Consider the following 23,240-nt stretch of genomic DNA (forward strand, 5'->3'; position numbering starts at 1 on the left):
CAGGAAGGTACCATCTAGCCCAGCCAGGTGATGCTCCCAGTCCTAGCTTTCATGATTACTAGCAGGCAGCTAGCAATGCTACTCAGCCAAGCCAAGGTCTCCCACACGGGCAGATGCTTTGGCCTCACTTAGACACGCCCTCCTCTTTCCTCTCTCTAAACCCTCCATCTCAGCTCCCTAACCTACCTGATGAGAATGCAGTGGCTCAGTCCACAGAAGCCCCCAGAAGTCACTCCTCAGAAGTCACTCCTCACTTATCAAAAAACACTCCCTCCCTTAGCAGTCCCCACTCTAATATGTACCCAGACACCCTTCCCTGGCCAATCTGCAGCCTCCTAGCACTATACAGTGGTGTGGCAAGCCTAAGGCCAGGCTGAATATCCCAGCCCAGTACCCTCCATCTTCCCCCATATATCTTTAAGAAAAAAAAAAAAAAAAGACAACTACACTGGCACACTGCTACAGTGAACAAAGAATTAGCATTAACCAGGCCCAGAATGCCCATCAGCTATTGGCTGCTTTTCTCTCAGAAGTGTAACACATGCCAAGGCACAAAGCAACCCAGGCAGTTGTCTACAGCTGGAACCAAGATTAACATTAAGGAGTAAACAGTTATTGACCGTGGAATGAGTTGGGGCTGCAGGGAAGAAATCAACCATGGAGATTCTATCCCAAATCAACTACTCAGCGGCAGCAGTTGTTCTTATCCAAACACCATCACCTTGCTAAGTGTTCTGGGTTAAGATCTTACAGTAAAAAATCATACTAGCCAGAGTAAGCTAAGCAAGGTGACTGTAACATCCAACTGCCAAATCCTAGTGTCTTCTCACCTCCGAGTGGAACATCTCCCTGACGCACAGAGCCATTAGCACCACCTCACTCAAGACAGGCAGAGAGCAATGGCATTTTGACGCTTTTTCTCCAACCGCTGCACTCCCCAATCTGATGGAATTATCAGGAGGAAGAAATGCAGGAAATGACACAGTGGTACCTAGGTGTCTACCAAGAAATAACACCGCATCTGCTCCTATTTCATTAGTCAAAGCATGGCCTACAGTCCCATCTGGTTTAAAAGGGAGCAGTAAGCTCCTGCCATGCACTCAGGAAGCAGGAAGTCATAGGTGTTTGAACAGGACTAATAGACATCACACCTGACTGAGAAAGAAATGATCACATTAAAGAATACAGAACTATGACAACTCTAAGCCACCCTTCACCAAATACAAACTGGCTTTCTCCTACGAGGAGGATGTGGAATCTCGGGTTACAGACACGGCTTTATTGCAATAGTCACGGTGTGCATGGAGGACAACGAGGCACAACGGTCAGTTTACACCACCTGCAGCTGACATCATTGTTGGCTGATTCTTGCTCTTCCTTAGTGAAAGCGTTGTTCCAAAATGGATGCTGCAGCAGACCTTCCCAGGTTAACCTGCGCACAAGAACAGTGTCACAACTACCGCCCACTGAACATGTCCAAGATGGTCTCAAGCATCTGCACTAAAGGAGATGGAGATATTGGAGTTATATTTTTCAATTTCACCACAGCATGCAGTTAACCTCTTATCAAAATAAGAAATAATTTTTATAAGTCTTCAGTGCTATACAACCCAGGGGCTGGCATTGTGGCAAAGTGGATAAAGCTGATTCTGACTTCAGCATTGTATACAAGCACCAGTTTCATGTCCCGGCTGCACCACTTTCAATCCAGCTCCCTGCTGATGGTCTGGGAAAAGGAGAAGACGGCCCACGTGTCTGGACCACTGTCACCCATGCAGGAGACTCAGATGAAGCTCCTGACATTAGCATGGCCCACCCTTGACCATTGTTGCTACAGGGGAGGGGAACCAGCCAACGGAAGATCTCTGTCTATCCCCTTCCAACAACTGCAAGTAACTAAATCTTTTTAAAAACTGCATAAAATACAACAGTCTCAACAACCAAGCACTGGCAGTGCTAGGCTTCACAGTCCAATGCATGAGGAAAATATTTTAGGTTCTCCAACCTATTGGTTGGAGTCTATAAATAAATGTATATATATACGCACACACACATATACAAGTTTCATGTTTCATATGATGCTTTACAGTTGTTTATATATAAACACACTTGTGTGTGCATGTGTTAGATATTAACATACACAAATACATGTTAGATTATATACACACATACACATATAAATACACCAAATAGAAATTATCTTGATCAAAACATGAGGAATTTGCATCCCCAAGAATATCTGACAGGATATTAACAATCTCTAATTCTGTCACCCTTTATGGCCTAAGAGAGGCAGATATTTTAGTCACCCCGACTGGTGGGCATATTTCAGTTTGGGAACTTCATTTTTACAACTCCATTCAGAAAAAAACAAGACTGGTCGGCCTTAGGGATGAACTCAGGTCACTTCTCTGCTTAGGAGTAAACACAATGTTTTCTCCTTAGCTTCCTCGCCTGACAATGACCTTGGGCTGTAGCTAAAACCCAGAGTCACTGCAAAGCATTCATTTTCACTACTCCTGCAATTTACCTCTAAGCATGCATGCTTTCTCACCAGACTCGGAAAGTTAAGCCTGGTTAAAACTTAAAAACACAAAACTATTTTTCAGAATTTCTATAATAAATCTAAGTTAAAAAATTTTAGAAACACGTGTAAATGACTTCAACATAGAAGGACCTCATAAATGCATTAGAAGAAAAACAAAGATGGCCCATCAGTCTTCAGAATTTGTTTTCCATACATCAGAGCAGCAAAAATGCAGAAGACTGCAAAGCCTGTGGCAGCGGAAGGTAGGAAGGGAGGAATTTGGCAAATCAACGCATGCTGCTGGACTGGGATCAATGGACCAGGCTTGTCCACTCAGTCTATGGCCAGCTTCTCGAGGGACTATCCCACCTCGCCCGAAAAAACAACCTCCCCAAAAATGATACTATCACAATGCATATAATACAAGAAGCCTTCTACACTTATTATTATAAATGATTGCATATATATTCTCCATTAATTTAAATTAATGAGAAAATATTTATAATAATAAATAGGTTATAAAATGATCTCATTTAAGAAAATAAATAATGTAGAGATAGAAACGTAGATGTAATGCTGGCACAATGGCTCAATTGGTTAATCCCCCACCTGCCAGAGCTGGAATCCCATTTTGGTGCAAATATATCCTGGCTTCTCTGCTTCCCATCCAGCTCCCTGCTTGTGGCCTGGGAAAGCAGTCGAGGACGGCCCAAAGCCTTGGGACCCTGCACCCATGAGGGAGACTGGGAAGAAGCTCCAGCCATTGCGGCCACTTGGGGAGTGAACCAGCAGATGAAGATCTATCTGTCTTCTCTGTGAAATCTGCCTTCCCAAATAAAGTAAATAAATCTTTTTTTTTTTTTTAAGTACAGAAGAACTTGTCAACCTACTAAGCAACAATTTAAAATGGCAAGAGGATCCATTCTCATTCAAAGACCAACCATACCTTTTCTCGGGATCTTTTTGAAGTAGCCCATGGAGCAAATTGACAAAATCTGAAGACGCTTTAGGAAAAGAAGCATCTGTAAACAAATTTCCGGAAAGAGAGATCATAAGGGTTGAGTAGCTGAACACCTGATTCATCAACTTCATCTCACGATCCTGCATCAACAGTGAAATGGTGCTTTATGCTCATCAATGGTTTAACAGAACAGGATCCAGGAACAATCACAGCCTCTATTTGCTGGGTGCAAAACAAAGATAGAAACCTTTTTTTTCTGATCATATAAAATGTTTTTGTAAATGTCAGCCTCACATGGCCATGCATCCATATCAACTATGTAGATCTCATCAAAAATAAAATGCATTTTACAAAATGTCAACCTCAGAAACAGTCACGACCACCACCTTTAGGGAACCACCCCCAGAGGACCAGCATCCCGAGCAGCCCACAGCCTGGGCCTCGGCTACTGACGGCATCTTTTACTCTGAGATGGAACTTGTCACCAACTTGACAGTCTACCTAGGGTTAGGACACTTGCAAGACTTTCATCTTGGAGATTTTTACCAGGCAAATAATAAACACCCCCTCATCTTGCCACATTTTGTCTGTCTAAATCAAAGTGGCACATTTGAGCCAACTCATCCACCTACAGTTAAAGGAAGTAGCCATAAACACACAATTGGCAACAGTCAGGCTTTCCTGGAGACAAAGCCACCACAATGATGGCACCGTGGGCATGACAGCCACAGCCTAAAATCCCTTGTGAAAAAAAAAAGTGGGTCACCTGACCCAGCCTGACCAAACTCTAAGAACCATTTTTCTGGTTTTCCTTTCTTTTAGCCATCAGAAGAAGAAGAATAACTCATTTCTACAAAAGTTAGGACAAAACTAATGAAAAAAATTCAGCTTTCAAGAAATAGACTTTCAAAATAAAAGGTTCTTTTCTCACATAGAATTTAAATATTTAAATAATTCACATTCCCAGTTCCTTCATTACTGAAAATTGTTTTAAAAAGCTAACGGCGGGCCCGGCGCGGTGGCGCAAGTGGTTAAAGGTCCTCGCCTAGCACGCCCGGGATCCCATATGGGCGCCGGTTCTAATCCCGGCAGCCCCGCTTCCCTTCCAGCTCCCTGCTTGTGGCCTGGGAAAGCAGTCGAGGACGGCCCAAAGCTTTGGGACCCTGCACCAGCGTGGGAGACCCGGAAGAGGCTCCTGGCTTTGGATCGGCATAGTATCGGCCCGTTGCGCTCACTTGGGGAGTGAATCATCGGACGGAGGATCTTCCTCTCTGTCTCTCCTCTCTGTATATCCGCCTTTCCAATCAAAAAATAATAAAAATAAATCTTTAAAAGCTAACGGCATTTTTTAAAATACATTTTTAATAATATTTATATCATTGACAGTGATGTACACCCATGTGGGCCTTAAAAGCACATTTTGTTTGTGTTTTTTAAAGATGCAGTTGTATTGGAAAGTCAGATTTTACAGAGAAGTGACAGAAAGATCTTCCATCTGCTAATTCATTCCCCAAATGGCCACAGTAGCTGGACTGAGCTGATCTGAAGCCAGGAGCTTCTTCTAGGTCTCCCTCATGGGTACAGAGTTCCAAGGCTTTGGGCCATCCTCAACTGCTTTCCCAGGCCACAAGCAGGGAGCTGGATGGGGAGTGGAGCAGCCAGGACACAAACTGGCACCCACATGGGACGCCAGCACTTGGATGTGGAGGATTAGCCAGTTGAGCTATCGGGAGAGCCCAACATCATTACTTTTTATAAAGCACTATTTTCGTTTAAGTGTCTTCACTTCTTTAATGGTGTGCAGAGAACTGTGTTAACAAAGGGGCTGGTCAAGTGGGCTAGCACAGTGGCACCGGTATCCATACAGCTGCCGGTTTTAGTCCTGGCTACTCTACTTCCAGTCCAGCTCCCTGCTAATAGCCTGGGAAAGCAGCACAGAATGACCCAAATCCTTGGGCTATAGCACCCATGTGAGAAACCCCAAAGAAGCTGGCTCCCAGCTTTGAACTAGCATAGCTCTGGTCCTAAGAGGCCATTTGGGGAGTGAACCAGCAGACGGAACTATGCCTGCCTGTTCCTCTCTAATTCTGACTTTCAAGTAAAATAAATAAATCTTTGGGTTTTTTTCTTTTTGAAGTACTAAAATATAAAGCTTAAAAAATTGTGAACAGCAAATTATTGAGCTAAACTATAATTATGACTAGAATTCTATCACTTTTACAATATTACAACTGTATCAAGATTAAAAGATTCTAAAAATTTGCCATAGCACTTAGATTAATCAACAGATGGGCTGGGAAATGCCTGATTTATTTCCATTCAAACAGCAGATAGATATAAGCACACAGGATAACAGTATTAATGAAGCACTTGATATATGTAAAAAAAAAAAAGAAAGAAAGAAAGAAATAAAACCACACGAAAGTCTGAATTTTCCAAATCTTTTAACCAGACTTATGCTACAGCAACACAAGGCAATTGGTTTCTAAATGAGGGAAACCAAGTGTAGTACTTTATTTTCAAATTCTCTAAGATGCCACAGGGAATGTAAATTCTAAAAATATTAATATGGGACTATTTATAAAATGTAATTTGATTATGAATCAATAAAAACAGACTTCAGATAAAGATCTATCTTTACCCAGATTAAGTTATAAACTATCTGACCTTAGTACGAGAAATCTTACCTTTTGGAATAGGTGGCAAAGGATTTTCATAGAGAATCCTTTCAATCAACTTTGAATCACTTTCTGAGAAGAATGGAGGTTTTCCTGAAATCATATGAAATACTGTCAACTGAAAAATAATTTGCTATCACCAACAGCTCTAGAGATATTGCAGAATTATACAAATCATGGGACAAATACACAGGAATAACTAATTCCCAAACTCGAATACATATACCAAATGCACTGACATTTTTATAGTTCTTTCATTCAAAATGGTTCAAATACACTAGTTCACTACTGAGTGAGGGGTTTCCTGCACCACTCAGTGCATCCAAATAATGTGCAAACACAGTGCGCCTTTACAAAGATGTTGGCTAAGCAGCACAGTATGTAACAGACGATCACACTGTATGTTTTTAGAGATTATCAGCATGAAAACCTACCTACATGATCAAAAAAGATCCTAGGACTGCACAGCACGCCTAGATGCCAGGCAGCTTACTCAAAATTCACATATACAACGATTTAGGTGCAGGCATTTGCTGCAGCAGTGGGGACACGGCTTGGCATGTCTGTGTCCCATTCATCAGTGCCCTGGGTTGCAGTCCCTGCTCCACTTTCCTGCTCCGACGCGCTGAGAGGCAGCAGGTGACAGTACCTGGGCCCCTGCCGCCCTCACTGTTGGACTGCTTGGACTGCTGAGCTCACCTGGCCTAGTCCTGGCTGTTGAGGATGGAACAAAATCTGTCTTTCCACCTTTCAAATATTTTTTTTTTCAATTTAGTCAAAGCTGCTTTTTGACATCTTATAGGTAAAATATTTGCAAACTACAGATTTAACTTGTCTTTTTGCTTTCTTTTTAATTTGGGGTGTAGTCTAGTTCTGGTTGCCTATTGAGCCAGAAAGGAATCACCTGCAAACATCTCATAAAGCAGACAGCCCAAAGACCAGAGGTCACTGGTGACAGAGAAGTCGGTACCCCTCACAATTTCTGGTGCTGTGTATATCGGTGATCCTAAAAAGGCAAGAAAGAGTGCTGTTAGGTGTCTATATGGTTCCCAATGCAACCCCATCTGTGAAACAGAAGGTGAAATGGAGAAAGACAGGAGGCAAACACACCCATGACTAAAGCCTCAACAGCTACTTACTTTTGAAAATGTTTTCTCAATGCAAGCTTCTGCTTTTGCAAAGTCTATGAAAAAAACAGATTCTGAAAATCTACCTAGATGAGAGGTACAGTATGTTCAGATATACTCCCTTTTTAAATTAACAGCTTAAATAGCCAAAAGAACTTTCATTGTAATATTTTGACTGAACTAGATTACATACAGGCACTTCACCTATAGTTAAGCCATAACTACATCCTATATGACAGTGCCTGGATTCAGTGTTCTTAGAGCAAAAACACGGATGGATTTGTTCCTCAAATGGCTGAAGAGCTTGGTCAATTTTGTTCCCTGTGGCTGAAGGAAAGCAAAGCAGAGGTCATCAGGGACCAGATCTAAAAACCTGAACATGCAGGTGTAAGATGTTCCTAACTCCAAATTCATCTTGCAAATCAGTCCCGAAGTCCAGTGTTCACCCACAATACTGCGCCAGAACCAAGCCACTTCATCAAACAACCAGCACATCACAGCCTAACTCCTTCATCAATAACTTTCCCATTCCTGAGGTATGGGGCCCATGATCCAGTTTAACCCCCTTCATATTAACTGAGAACTAAGACTCCCAAGATGCTCTGAGACCTCACTCTGAAGGCTTCACAGAGGTGGGATTCAAATCCACATGTCCTGGTTGTGAGCTCTTTGCAATATTACCTTTCTGCACACCAGCCCACTATGCAGCAGTTGTCAGCTCCATCCCAACACCCAGCTACTCTCACATGTCCAAAGAGGCAAGACACCTCATTGTTCATTGCCACATTTAAACTGTAAATTCCCAAAGGCTCCCCAAAGCAGTGTGACTTTGCACTGCTACCCTTCTCTCCCAGGGAGGAGAGGATGAGCGGTCTGTGATGTCGACATGGATAATCCCCAAAGATCAGGGTTTTTTACGGTCTGCTCCCACCTTGGTCGCAAGAACTTGCCCCATCATGAGGTCTACTCCGGGATGACACTCCTAACTGAGTGTCACTGTTAGAACTTCTGACCTATTTAATTCAGACACAGGGCATATTCCAAATACATGTTCCTGAAATATATCACCATGTTTTTTATGATAAAATCATAATTTAGAACCTAATATTTGACTGACATAGCAACAAGCCATTTCTATCATGCTAGGGAATTCTAAGTGGGATCCTGAGAGTCTTCTTGGGCATGACATTTTACTGCACACAAAGTTGGCATTTAAAAACTAAAATGTCCTTCAGACATGTTCTGGGGGGCTATGATTCATCTACTGTTCCACATCCTTTGCCCTCATCCCTGTGCCATCCTGTCTCATACGAGCCTCTCCCATCAATAGGCACAGCAAGCATATCTGAGAGCTTCACTGGCCCAGTTTTTCTGCAGAACTGAAGGAAAAAGTTCACATCAGACTCCCCCCTCAGGTACAACAACTCTCACGCCCTTGGTTCCACCTCACTGTCAAAACCACCAATGTACCCAAGCAGCCTGCCTCAGCTGCAGAATAGCAGCCCCTCAACGATGTGTAACCAACAGCTGTCAGTGTCTGCCAGGCACCGTTCTAGGTGCTGAAAACTCTGATACGTTTATAACAAGTGGTAACACATAAAGCAAGGGATAAGATGGCAGCTTCCTTAGAGGTTCCTTGGGCCTGATACAGTATTAGAACTTCAGGCCAGGGATGCAGTCATGTTTATATGCCAACCTCTGGTTATTATGATTTCCAACACAATATCTGAGTCCCAACAACAAATGAAATCCTCTCCTCAACACAGAACTCAGACGGCCTTCCCACAGCCTTGGGCTCTTCCAGCCACCCGCGTCCATGCACCTTTGATTCTGCTTCTCATGCTTTTCTTCAGCACATTGTCCCCACTGTCACCACCTCCTTCTTCTGCTGCCAGCAGAGCAAAGAACTCTTCCAAGTTTTCGCCTTCTACTTTGGCCAAGCCAAAATTACTGAACTTCAATGTGCCAGGTCCTTCCAACAGTATCTGTGAACGATCAGAAAAGAAACCTTTTCAGAAGCAAACTGAACTTAAGCATTCATCAGTACTTTTTACATTCAACTATTTGATAAGGAGAGGGGGAGAGAAACAGAGACAGAGATGCATCCATCTCCTATTCACTGAATCTCTCCCAGGACTGCACTGGGCCAAGAGCCAGGAAGACCAGACGAGTGCCAAGTGTCTATGCACTTGGGCCATCATCTGCTGTCTTCCAGGATGCACTTGCCGGAAGCTGGATCAGAAGCCGAGCACCCAGGACTCAAATTAGCACTGCAGGCATCCCAAGAAGTGGCTTAAACCCAGTGTACTGCAGTGCCGGCCCCTTCCCCTGAGAAACTTGTGAATAACAACTTTCTTGCTTTATTGCAATTTGGAAAAATGTTTTCTACTTTTTTAAAGATGCTAAAGAAACCCAACATTCTTATTCAGTCCCATTCATTGTTCTGAAGCATCTGTGAATTGAAAATAAGGTGACTTTCTATTTCTAAATGTTTGTAGGGAAAATGAAAATTGATTATTTATATGAAACCCAAATTTCAGCATCCATGTAGATAACTTAAAATACAGTCATATCCATGATTTATACATTGTTTGTAGCTGCTGTTAGCACAACAAAGACCCCTGAGTGATTGCCAACTTGAGCACAGCCAATGTTTCAACCATGAACTTCTAGTCTTCATACAGGGTTTTTACAGAGTTTTCTTTTTTACGTTAAACTATCTGCACTCAGATGACCCTCAAAAATATAATTAAGGGACAGGCAGTCAGACTAGTGGTTGAAACAGCCATGTTCCTATTAATGTGTCTTGGGGTTTGGTACAGGAGCTGTAACTGACTCCCAACACAGACCCCCTGGGAGGCAGTTGTGACAACCCTCGTGGTTGGGATCCTGCCACCCTTGTAGGAGACCCGGAATGAATTCTCACCTCCTAGCTTCCACCTGGCCCAGCCCCAGACATTTAGGGAGTGAACCAGTCAGTGACAATTCTTTCTCTCTGTGCCTGTCTTCCCACGCTCCCCTGTACCCCTTCAGTAAATCAGAAGTTTTAAACTAATCATTTATTTTGTTGACACACATTAAAAGGACAAAGAACAAAACTCAGAGTAGTAATGCTATATGTAATTCCTCAATGTACATACTTACAAGACAATAATGACTGCGCGCACAATGCCAACACAGAAGCTTAACTTAAATATATGGTCTTCACAACCACCCTGACTACACCTCTGTATCACACAGAAACCAGGCAATCAAGGGATAAGGTAACTCGCCTCTGGACCACACAGCTTCTCAGGGTCAACGTTAACCACAACTTGGACACTAAACAAGACTCCCAGCCACCATGCTGAAGCACACTTAGTCACTGCTAAGTCTCCCCAAAAGAAAAATATTCAGTCCTTAATAGCGGAAACCACACCAAGTCTAACCAAGAGTGCCAATATCAAGCTGAACAAACTGTTCTGAAGTGTGTTATGATTTACTCCCTAAGAGGGTCCTGTCTTACAGACTCTACTGAGCACACTGTTCTCAATGTTACAGCAGCAGTAACCAATTACCCAGCGAGTTCTGGTAGGAGGAGCGACTTTACGTGCTAAAAGCTGCTTAAACAGGCAGCTAAAATACGTATGTGTTTATATTAATAAGTTAACTTAAAATTATGAGATTATCTATACAAAACTTGTATCTAAAACCAAGAGCACCGTTGAAAGAAAACTACTCTAAAGTGAGGCCCATGCCGTTAAGGAAAGTTCATGAATTACCTTCCCAGGAGAAATGTCACAGAACAGAATGCCAAGCTGATGAAGATGGTGCAGTCCAGTGATCAAGTCAATTCCAAATTCTCTCACAACGTCTTCCGGAAGGTTTTCATCCTGAGCAATCACCGTTTCCAAGGAACCCCCTGCAAGATTAAAATTGCTCATGTCAAGCTAAGCAAGGCTAAGAAAGGTCCTCCAAGAGAATCCATGGTGGCAGACACTGAGCAACACAATGGGATCAACACGTGCGACAGTCCAGCAAGGGAACCACCATGTGAAGGTACACGGTGGTCTAGCCAGCCCTGTGGTAGGTGCCACTGCCCATGCTCCAGAGCCAGCTACGGAACACCGCCTTTTCTGTCCAGGAGGGCGGGTCGAGTGTGAGCCAGTAGATGAACTGAAAGGATAACCCACGTCCATCAGGAAAAGGTCAGTTGCAACAATGAGGGCTAAATACCCAAACACTTGCCTTTACATCATGTTAAGCAAAGCATTGCCTCATTGACTCATGTGCAGAGTCTGATCACATTCTATAGAGTACAGCACCACAAACAGACCATGCTGGTCTCTATCAGTGAGATGGCCACAGCCCTGCGCACTGCGCCAGTACTGAGAGGGAAGATCAGAGGCAGGCGGTGCTGCAAATTCCAGCTCTGTGGTCCTAATCGCATCTCCACCACCTGAGTGTCTTAGACAGCCATTTTTAAGGGTCAAGATCCCACCCAGGGGCAGGTTCAGACAAAGCGAAATCCTGGCTGTCATCTGTAAATCCAATCAGAATTACTGTTCATGGATGTTAAGAGTCACATTGGATTTTGTTTTTTCTAATTTGCTGAATGAAGGACCATCCACAGCATGGGCATAATTCAGAGCTAGAAGACTCATCACTCAACCTAGTCAGGGATCTGAAACAGTTGAAGGAAAAAGTAATACTTACGAGTATCCTCTGATCACCTGCTCAGTGCACACACCCAGCCTTGACGCCCTCCCACTGACTTAGAAAGACAGAAGTAAGATACTAACCCCAATCACCTCTTCTAGGATTAAGCTGCATAGGTTCCAAGTGCTAGCACAGCAAATTCACAAACCTAGTAATTACACCCTACATTTCAATAGTCCTTTACTATTCGGTTTTTATATAGAAGTACATTCTGATGCTGGTACTTGTAACATGTTTCCCTATTTAAACTCTTGATGTTGAAACTGAAAGCCCAGATAATCTCTTGTGCTGTTAGTACACTTTCTCTGTGTATGCAAACGCAGACATTCTAACGAAGCAACCCAGTGACCTGTGAGCTCTCATTCTGGCTGGCGCACGGCATCTGTCTTTGGGCTTTTCCACCAGTGCTTACATCTTCATGAAATCTAAGTATCCTTCCAGAAAATGGAAAAGATAATCACTTTTCAAAGTTATCAGCGAATGGCTAGTTGAGCTAAAAATGTATGTTTTCATACACTGAGAAAATGTGCTTCACCAACCACCACTTTAAAAACCTTTCTGGATTTTCATGTAGGAAATGGAGTAAACACAACAAAGTCAACTCCATATGGAACTTTCCAGCATTCTGCCTTTTACATGAGCATGGTGGTTCTTTACACTTTTTCCTACATCCAAGCAATAGATTTATAACTTAATATGTGGAATCAGATCAGCACTTTTTAGTTTTGCAAATAGCCAATAATGGGGAAGTCACACAACGTCACAGCATAGGTTGTTGCAGTCCTACATAAGGTGGGACACTCTTACCTGTGCAGAGCTCCACTACCAGCCAGAGATGGTTGCTGGTTTCATACCATTCGTGAAAAGCTACAATATTCTTGTGTTTAATGTCATGGGTGAGACGGACCTAGGAAAACAATACAGCGTTTACTCAGAACCGTCCCCCCCCAAAAAATCCTTAAAACAACTGAGAAACAGACAAGAAAATTTGTGAAATCTAACTGGTACAATTCTACAAGAAATTAAAAATTATAAAGGTGGGACACACACAAAAAAAATGCTGACAAAGTATAATTCCAAAAACTGTTTTTAAAAACCTGCCTACTGGGACTGGCACCATGGTGTATGCTAAGCTCCTGCCTGAAGCGCCCACATTACAAATGTGCACACCAGTTCATGTCCTGGCTGCCCCACTTCTGATCCAGCTCCCTGCCAGTGTGCCTGGGAAAGCAGTGGGGGAAGAGAGCCCAAGTCCACAGGAGACCAGGAGGAAGTCCTTGTGCTCTATTGGCTCAGCTTAGATGTTGCAGTCACTTGTGGAGTAAATCATCAGATGCAAGATCTCCATTTCTTTGGAAATGTGCCTTTCAAATAAAAATGTATCCTAAATATTTTAACTGATTAATTAAAATGAGGTATCTCAGTGTGTAACACAGCAGCGTCCTGAACAGGATGGACAAGGTGCAGGTAAAAGACCTCTGCAGGCATGGCTATGGGAATGTGTTACACAAGGCCAAGGACTGAGAAGAACTGAGAAGGACTGTCCTGGGGGTAGCTGAGAGCAGCCAGCGGGGAGCATGACTGTGAATGCCAGACAGGACCAAGGAGAAGGGAGCCAAGGGAACCAAGCTTCCTAAGCAGTTTTTTCCTGGTCTAGCTCTGTGGGCATCCTCCATTAGCAAGGAGGTTGGGTGTTTCATCCAACAGCCTTGACCCAAGATAACTCAGGATGATACCACATAAACAACTGAGGTGAGTGAAGGCGCCAGCACTGTGGCTGACACCTAATGAATGCTCCACAAAGAGTGGCCACAGATGAACTTGAAATGCTTCTTCAGGATCTGAGACCTCTGAGGGTCCAAGGTCCAAGAGACCTAGAAGGCAGGGATCTGGACAAGCAGTGAGGTACAGACTGGGACCACCTGCCATGCCCCTGCAGCTCACTCACACGCATGGATCTGCCCCTCACACAGCATTTCGGCCTATCACAGCCTTGGAACTCAAGTGAGTGCGTGCATTTTGAAAAAAATCAAAAGCTTTGCTCGGTTCTAGAACCCAAAGACAAGGTCAAGACAGTGAGTAGCCTTTTCTTAGCCAGGATGCTATACCATGTTCCGTCTCCCTGCTGATAGCCTGAAAAAGCAGAGCAGGATGGCTCAAGGCCTTGGGCCTCTGCACCCACGTGGGAAACCCAGAAGAGGCTCTGGACTAGCCTGGTCATTGCAGCCATTTGGGGAGTGAATCACCAGATGGAAGATCTCCCTCTCTCCCTGTTTCTCCTTCTCTCTGTAAATCTACTTTTCAAATAAATTTTTTTTAATCAGCTGCATGACAAAAATGGTCCCAACTAGAAACCATTATGCTCAATATCCCAAAAGGAGAAATAGCATATATTCTGATACAACACAGCCTTCATGCAAAACACAAAATCAACAGATACAAACATGTATGTACTTATATTCATCTAGAGTTACTGTATAATGGGGGACTAGCTTACTGAGAAGGGAAGACACACTGCAGTGTGCTTCTCCTGAATAAAAGATGAACCCCCAACGAAGCTCTTAGATATATGTTGATAACAGGACACTATGTTCCACTATTTTCTCTCCTACAATTTCAGGATACACTTACATAACAGAATGATGGACTTGTGACTGCAGCTGAAGGACTATACTATTCCGGTAATAAAGGAGAAACAGCAGATGGGGGCAAGAGGATATGATGAGAAGGGGAAATCTCTGAGCCTATGGAACTATATCATGAAAAATAAAAATTGACAAAAATCAGTTGCATGAATGAACAATGTAGAAACAAGCAACTTCAATAATAATATCATAAAGCAAAACAGAGGAAGTAACGTAACCAAGCTGTAGAAGAACCGTACGATGAGAATCACAACACACTGCTAAAACAGCTGCCAAGAGCACAGATGGGGACATCCCATGCTTATGGGTTACAAGACTTCCCACTGTTGGATGCCAATGCTACCCAAAGCAAGCTACCCAGTCGACACAATTCCAAATCAAAACAGCAACAATATTTTCTGCAGAAATAGAAAAATTCATTCAGAAATTGATATGTCCTCTCCAAGCACACCAAGCTGGCCCAACAGTGTTAAAGAGGAGCAAGCTGGAGAGCTTACACTGTTTCAGGGTTTAGCTGAAAGCCACACACTCCACTGTAGACGCTTTAATAAATGCTGCCATGTAAACTGGATACATCCACACGCACAAAAATACAAAGGTGGATGCTTGCTTAAAACAATACACAAAAATGAAATCAAAATGGATGAAGATCTAGAAACATGAAAGACAAAACCAGGAGAAACCACAGGCCAAGTCTTTCAGCACTGGGTTTGGTAATGATTTTGGGGTGTCACAGTAAAGGCATATACAACCAAAGCAGATGAATTGGAGCTTACAAAAACTGAAAACTCATATGGCAAAGGAAACTATCCACATAATGAAAAGGCTACTTGAAGAGGAAAGACATGTGACAATCAAGTATCTGATAAGACATCAGCTTCAGAATATCTAGAAATCACAGAACTCAGTGATCATGTGAGAAAACGGGCAGAGGACCTGAATGCACAACTGCCCCGAGAAACCGTCCCAGTTGTCAACAAGGAAGTAAGACGCCATCCGATACTAGTCATTGGAGAACGTATCACCAGGAGCAGACAGCACTGCACAATCACTACGGCAGCTGCTACGGGGATGTGGAGAAACCAGAGCCTTCCTGCACTGCTGGCTGAGACGTGACAAGGACGGCATGCTGTGGCGGACTGCACGGAGGGATGAGGATAGCCTAAGATGCCAACGGCTCACAGGGAATGCCTCGCTCTGTTTCTCACCTGCTGATGCTTCCCTACAATGCAGACCCTGGGAGGGAGCGGCGAAGGCTCAAGGCCTCGGGTTTCCTCCACAGGCACAGACCAGGGCTGAGCTTCAGCAATTCCCAGGCCAGCCACAACCCGGCCCAGCCACCTTAGGCATCCAAGAAGTGAGCCAGCAGATGGCAGCACACTGGGTCTGTCCCAATCGTTCTCCTGCTCTCTGCCTCTCAAACAGCAACATGCAGAAAGAAAAACACTCTCCTTTATAGAAGGGCATCAGCATCCAACTGGCTTTCAAAAAAAAAAAACTGCACATTTGCTGAATTCCTGTTTTCCCAGCGGAACCATGAAGAAGGCTCTTACACTGCCAGAAACCCTTAAAAAAGCAAAAGGGGCCTGACATGGTAGCCTAGCAGCTAAAGTCCTCGCCTTGAACGCACCAGAATCCCATATGAGCACCGGTTCTAATCCCGGCAGCCCTGCTTCCCACCCAACTCCCTACTTGTGGCCTGGGAAAGCAGTCGAGGACAGCCCAAAGCCTTGGGACCCTACACCCGTGTAGGAGACCTGGAAGAAGCTCCTGGCTCCTGGCTTCAGATTGGTACACTTCGACCACTGCAGCCACTTAGAGAGTGAATCAATGGACGGTAGGTTTTCCTCTCTGTCTCTCCTCCTCTGTGTATGTCTGCCTTTCCAATAAAAATAAATCTTTAAAAAAATGATTTAAACAAACAAAAAAAAAAGCAAAGGAAATTTTCCCAGTTGAAAATTAAACACCTGAAAAATAAGTTGGCCCAAAAGGTGCCTCACAAGACAAGGGGGAAGCTTATCCATGAAAGACCCAAACATGATCACAAGGAATACAGGCAGACATACAGAACTGGCATGCTGATGGCAAGCAGAGCTGCCATTCTATGCACCTGCAGGACCCAAAACTGGCCTTTGTCGTTGAGATCAGACGCAGCAGCGGTGTGATCCTCCAGCCCCAAAAGGCGTTGCAGCTGCCTTGCTTCTGTCAGATCTTTGCTGGCAACTCCGTTAAGCCCCACAAGGTTTCAATTCCCATGCTGAGGACTGCAGAGCATCATACTGTACAGGGGTGCACCGGAACCCCGAGCCAGGGAGCTGTATTAGCCATTACTAGCACGGCTAAGGCAAAATCATTAAGAAACCAACTGCCTTGACAGATCCCACTGCCTGCCTCGTTCCCTTGGGAAATACAATCCCATCTGCGTGGGGGATTCATGAGTTCTCAATGCTGGAAAACACTTCAAGGAAGCTAATGAACTCCTCGCAGCCCTCCAGAGCATTTTCTCCCAGAGGTAGGGGTAGGACAAAGGTCAAGACCAGTCCTTCCTAGAGGATGGCAAGCTGCTAGCAGGGAAGACCAGATCAACAGGCTTCTTACAAGAGTGAACTAAGGGGCCCTCTACGCTCTTTTTATCATCCGCTCAGAAAATAAACAGCGACTACTCAAATTAACCCCTGTGGCCAATCTTGGGTGCGTAACAGAATTAAGCCAAGCCAACATGCAAGAACCAGGGTCCCATTTGTACACGGTGAGCCATATTTCACAATGTTAAGTTTTTTTTTTATTTCTCGCCTCTATGAAAAAAAGAAATCTTGGGATTTTTTCACCTTTAAAGTGAGCTGCGAGTAAAAAAAAAAAGGGGGGGGGTTATTCTAAGAAAACCTCTCATGGGCATATTTCAGGACGATGTGTAGGTAGGGTGTCGTGACACTTCCACGCACCAAACCACAAGCATAGCTGCAGCCTCCCTAACTTGGGCTTTGCCTGCTAAGTACTGCACACAGGATTTTTCCTCTCCTATCTCATGCTTGCTCTTGTTTTTGTACCTTTTGCCCATGCTCAGGAGGGTTGTTAGTGATTCCATTACATGTGGTGATTGGTTCGATGGAAGTGTGATGTTTAGGCCCACGGAAGCAAGTGACTTTGGACCACCACAGGCAATCTGAGCATGATCACCAAGCACAAACTAGAACTCGAAGGTTGGTCTTTTATAAGTAACATCCCTGCGTCATGTAACATCTCACCCAGCCTCACGCACTGGGAATTACGAAGTATAGAATGTAACATGAGATACACATAATGCAAGCAAAAGTCTCCGAGGGCCTCAGTGGAGGACCATGTGTTGCGATTCAAATGCAGTGTGGGATGGATCCCTCAAACTATTAACGGCCTTTTAATATTTGGATGCTTAACATATTACTAAACATATTTAGAAAGCTCTTTATGATCTTTATTCTGGATCTTCAAAACGATTTCTCTGTTAGTGAGGTTCTTTAGGGCCAATGAATTCTGGGGAGAAATCAAGACAAACTTGTTTGTGAAGTCATGCTACACAGGTTTATGAGTTTACTTTGTTCTGGCAGAATTCATTGAGTACACGGTGGGATCAGCATAATAAACAGTGCACAAATCTCTTTAAAAAGCAGGTTGCTTCCTCAAAATGTTAAAAACTAAAATTTCCATGTAGGATCCAAAAATAGCACTTATGGAAATATAACCATGAGAAATGAAAGCAGGAGCTATGTGTGCATGTAAATCGGCACCTGTATTAGCCACAGTGTTAAAACACAGCAGTAACTCAAGTGTCTGCTGGGCATAGAAGTGGAGGAACAAAATGTAATATACTCTCCCAACGGCAGATGAGTCAACCTTAAAACGAAGGAAGATGCCGACTGGCACGATGACTACACTGTGGAGAAACTTTTAAGGACACTGTGCTAAGTGAGATGAATTACTCACAAAGAGACAAAGTGATGCCAGTTACAACAAGGCATCTGCAACAGTCAAAATCCTCGATACAAAAAGGAGAGTGGCTGTTGCCGGGGTGGAGAAGGCCAAGAATGGGTTGTCTCTCTGAACATCTACAGTTTTCAGATTTCAGAAGTGAAGAACTATGGAGACCTATGAGAGGTGATGAATGTGTGACAGTACCAATGTAGTTATAAGCGCTAGACCACACAGCTAAAACCACTGCAGCTGTAAAATTTATTTTTTTTTTACATGTTTACCAAAACAAGCACCTTAACCACCACATCAAATGTTCAACCCACTCAATTTCAAAAGAAAATATTGATTCCCTGGACCAGAAAAGGAAGAAACACAGAGAAGACAAATCAAAGCTGATCATTTGCCTACATTTACAACTCACTCAGGACCAAGGCCGACCATTCTAGACGGAGGAGGCATCACTTGACGAGCTCAGCGGTTTGCTTCTGCACTCCCTTTTTCTACCTGTGTCTTCCTCCAGGCAGCTGGAAACACACTTGACTTACCCAGTTGGTTATCTCGGGCCTTTTGCACTTCTCAGTACAGAGAACAGCCACAAAATTGATGGTTCCCTTCCGTCGGCCTTTATACACTATAGTCTTGCTTCCTCTGCCGATCTCCTCATACAGAATGAAGTTTTCCATCTGTCAGCTGACTGCTCACAGATGACAGAACAGCATCACCAGCTCCTGCAGAGGAAACAAAAACAGCATCAACACAAGCTCTTGGCCTAATTAACATAGGACAGTCACCTGAGGACAATTACAGTCTACATAGGTAACTAAAAATTCTAGCAGTTCAAAACTATCCACCTACAAGTGCTGAATTTTAACACCATTCCTTTTTATAGAATGAGCAAAGCTAAAGGAAGAAATTAAAATTCACAAGCCAATACTCAACTTCCTATCAACAAAATCCTCACAAAAATAGTAAAAAAAAAAAAAAAAAAAAAAAAAGGCAAAGCATTTTAAACACAAGCAACAAAATTAGGGAATGAAGATTTTGCCCACGGTATCCTAGTATCTTTCTTCATTTGTCTGTTACAATGGAAACCACATCAATAATGTAATGTCACGATGGATAATGTTATAATGGAAACTACACTGACAGGATCATGTATGTCCCATGATAACCTCATGAAATATGAGAAGTAAATGAGACAATGTACAAAGGTGCTTGGGAAGAGCTGTTGAGCCTGCCAGTTAAGACATCTGTGTCCCCTGGCTAATACATTCTCAGCTCTGGACCTTTTTTTTTTTGGTGGGGGGGGAGATCTTCCACCTAATGATTCACTCCCCAAGTAGCCTCAATGGCTGAAGCTGAGTCGATTCAAAGCCAGGAGCCAGGAGCCTCTTCCAGGTCTCCCACGCTGGTGCAGGGGCCCAAGGCCTTGAGCCATCCTTGATTGCTTTCCAGGCCACAAGCAGGGAGCCGGATGGGAAGCAGGGCCACAGGGATTAGAACCGGTGCCCATATGGGATCCTGGTGTGTACAAGGCGAGGACTTTAGCCGTTAGGCTGCCACACTAGGCCCGAAATAAATAAATCTAAGAAGAAAAGGAAGTGCATTTTATAGACGAAACCATCCTAGTCTGATCAACAGCGGGAAGCTATTTCTCCGTAAACTTTCAGACAGCAAGCATTTTAGGCTTACTGATCCAGTGGCTCCAGTCCCAACTACTTACACCTGCCAAAAGGGCAACAGCACAGCCAGGCACAAATAAATGACGGGGCATGGCTGTGCTCCACCACAGACAGCTGAAGTCTAACTTGCCCAGCTCATTCACACCACAAAATACTATTCTTTGGAAGTTTTTGCTAGTATTAGTTATTTTTATTGGAAAGGCATATTTAGAGAGAAAAGGAATGACAGCAAGAAAGATCTCCCATCTGCTGGTTCACTCCCCAGATACCTGCAGTGGCCTGAGCTGAGCCAATCAAAAGCCAGGATTCTTTTTCTGGGGTTGCCACACAAGTGCAAGGTCCCAAGGCTTTGGGCCATCTTTAATTGCTTTCCCAGGCCACAAACAGGTGGATGGGAAGTGTAGCAGCCAGGACACAAACCGGTACCCATATGGGATCCCAGAGCATGAAGCACAAGGATTTAGCCACCTGGCCACCATGCTTGGCCCTATTCTTTGGGAGTTTGAAATTATTTACAAAAATTAAACACCATTCTTCAATTGTAGGCCATTCGGCTACAAGCCCAGGGTCAGATGTGAACACATCCAGTAGTTTACTGGGCATGTCCTGGTTTCGGGAACCAGTGATCTAGGAATCTAGCAACGAAGGTAGTTCTACGAGCTCACCTTCCAATGCAATTAAAGCTTACTGCAAAAGTAGAAAAAGAAACGTACATACACGTTTACGGAGGAGCTGGTGTTATGGCCAAGCATGCTGAGCTGCGCTTACAGCACTGGCATTCCATGTCAGGGTCCTGAAGGCTCCTTGACTGGTGCTCCTGGGAAGGCACCCACACAGGAGACACGGATTCATTCCATGCTCCCAGCTCACCTGGGCCACTGCAGACCTGTGGGAAGTCAATCAGCCCCCCTCCCTCTACTTTAAGGATAATTTTAAAAAATAACAGGGCACTACCTACATGTAATTATTTGGGTTATAAGCCTACTGCAACCCAAGAAGAAAGCAGTTCACTGGCGTCGCAGTTGTAAAACTCCAAGCAAAAGAGGCAGGAGAATTATAAATTCAAATGAAAAGGAACAAAAGGCCCAATTCTTTTTGTCAACAAAATTCCTTTAACCTTCCTCTGCTCCCTGAAATTCATTCATTGATTTCTTCAGAACAGGCTTTGGTTTATGAGAAACATGTATTAAGGAAAATCTTTAAAAGTTTGGATTCTATTTGGGACAAGTTAAACCCTCAATCTGTGCTGAGCAGCGGCAGGTGCGCAGCAGGCAGCCAGCCTGAAATCAACAGAGCCCACCAGTTCCCAATCCACTCCGAGGAGGACGGCCAAGTGCTTCCAACCCCTTCCCCTCCCTTTCCAAGGGCTGTCCTCTCAATTCAACCACATCCCATGGCTTTCTAAGCCACCTTTCAAATCTTTCATTATATGACTTTATACATAAACTTTTATTTTTTTTCTGACTCCAAAACACGCCCCATTCAAGATGTTCTAACAGTTTTAAAAATCCACAACCTGCAGGACAGGTGCTTCTTGTGTCAGTTAAGACACCTGCATGTTATAACTTAGTGCCGTGTTCAATTTGCGTCTCGGCTCCCGATCCCACCTACTTGCTAATGTGTACCCCAAAGAGTGATAGGCCACAGTTGTATTACGAGTCTCTGTCACCCCCCACGAAGACCTGGACCGAGTTCCTGGTCCCCAAACCCTTGTAAATGCACACCCCAGGAAGGCAGCAGGCGATGCTTCAAGCACTTGGGTTCTCACCACACGTGTGGGGGACCTGCATTGTCCTTCCAACTCCCAGCCTGGCCCAGCACTTAGGAAGTGAACTAGCTGAGAGATTTCTCTCTCAAATGAACTACCATTTGTGCAAAACTACAATCTCAGCCGGCATTCCATATGGGCCCCGGCTGGAGACTTGGCTGCTTCACTTCAAATCCAGCTCCCAGTTAAGAGCCTGGAAGCACAGAGGAGGGTCCAAGCGTTTGGGCCCCTGCACCCATTTGGAACACCTGTAAGAAGGTCCCGAAACCTGACTTCGTGCAAGCTCTGCCAGACCGGAGAATGCAAGACCTCAGTCTCTCTAACTCGTTCAAATAAGTATTTTTAAAAATAAGTGTGTAACTCTCTCAGTGGTAAAATGAAGGATACACTACCACAAAATACTTGTACGGTTTAATTATCTTCCGACGCCAGCCAGGTCAGTAGGAGGCCCTGCCTAGCACATGCAGGCTTCCTCCCCTGGGGGTCCACCTGCATCACACGACCACCCACTCCCCTGGCTTCGGCAGTCACCTTCTCACCCAGGCGTTCAGTCTAGGGTCCTCAAAGTGCGGGTGCGTCTAATCTACAAAGTCAGGATGCAATTAAGAAGCCAGAGCAAATTACACACAGGCGCGCCCGCGCAAACAGAGGGAACATTTAAGATTCAGGCGGTGTACGGTGAACGGGAGGAGCCCCTGCGCTCCTGCACTCCCACCTCCCCCAGGCCTCAGGCTCAAGCTACCAGGGGCAGCAGCATCACCTGCGAGCTTAAACCAGGGGTGCGGTCGGCCCCCTGGTCCAGACGCAAGGGATCCCAGCCTCTGGGGCGGGCCCCACGCCGGATGGCCAGGTGCCTCCGACACGGCGAACCGCCCATCCCAATCCCTTTCCTGCTGCGAAGCATCCATTAGGTCCTTGATGAACTCCAGGTGTGATGGTGCCACGCGACCATCCGCCCCTCGTGCCAAGCGGCTTCCTGGACATCAGCTAACGAGGCCGGCTGGGAGCCCAGGAAAACACAGCCGGACCGTAAAGACACACGATCCGTTCTGGACACCCCAAAGTGCATCCCCCGAACCGAGGGACGTGATCGCCCCACATCCCTCCTGCCTCTGAAAAAGGCTGGCCAGAGCACACGCCCAGGGAGATGCGGACCCCGCACTCGTGGCCAGTTGTAGCCCCCGCCAAACGCCACGCACCTGGGCA

The 23,240-nt window shown here is 44.6% G+C and overlaps 1 protein-coding gene across 2 annotated transcripts in view; it reads right to left on the reverse strand.

The window, feature by feature from the left end:
• Positions 1–19,282, reverse strand: part of ULK4 (unc-51 like kinase 4) — a 286,847-nt gene extending 267,565 nt beyond the window's left edge. Inside the window, exons 1-8 of one of the 2 annotated variants that reach the window (XM_040994292.1) lie at positions 19,130–19,282; positions 12,799–12,898; positions 11,055–11,194; positions 9,116–9,278; positions 7,071–7,172; positions 6,176–6,259; positions 3,474–3,549; positions 1,340–1,432 (exon numbers count right to left, since the gene is read on the reverse strand). In XM_040994292.1, coding sequence (XP_040850226.1) covers positions 1,340–1,432; positions 3,474–3,549; positions 6,176–6,259; positions 7,071–7,172; positions 9,116–9,278; positions 11,055–11,194; positions 12,799–12,898; positions 19,130–19,267 — 896 coding nt within the window. In that variant the 5' untranslated portion in view covers positions 19,268–19,282. Of the gene's footprint in view, positions 1–1,336; positions 1,433–3,473; positions 3,550–6,175; positions 6,260–7,070; positions 7,173–9,115; positions 9,279–11,054; positions 11,195–12,798; positions 12,899–19,129 lie in introns of both variants that reach the window. The other variant, XM_040994293.1, reaches the window with a different exon arrangement.
• Positions 19,283–23,240: the final 3,958 nt, after the last annotated feature.

This window comes from Ochotona curzoniae, unplaced genomic scaffold, assembly GCF_017591425.1.
Source record: "Ochotona curzoniae isolate NIBS_2020 unplaced genomic scaffold, NIBS_Ocur_1.0 contig_908, whole genome shotgun sequence".
In the NCBI taxonomy this organism is placed as follows: Eukaryota; Metazoa; Chordata; class Mammalia; order Lagomorpha; family Ochotonidae; genus Ochotona; species Ochotona curzoniae.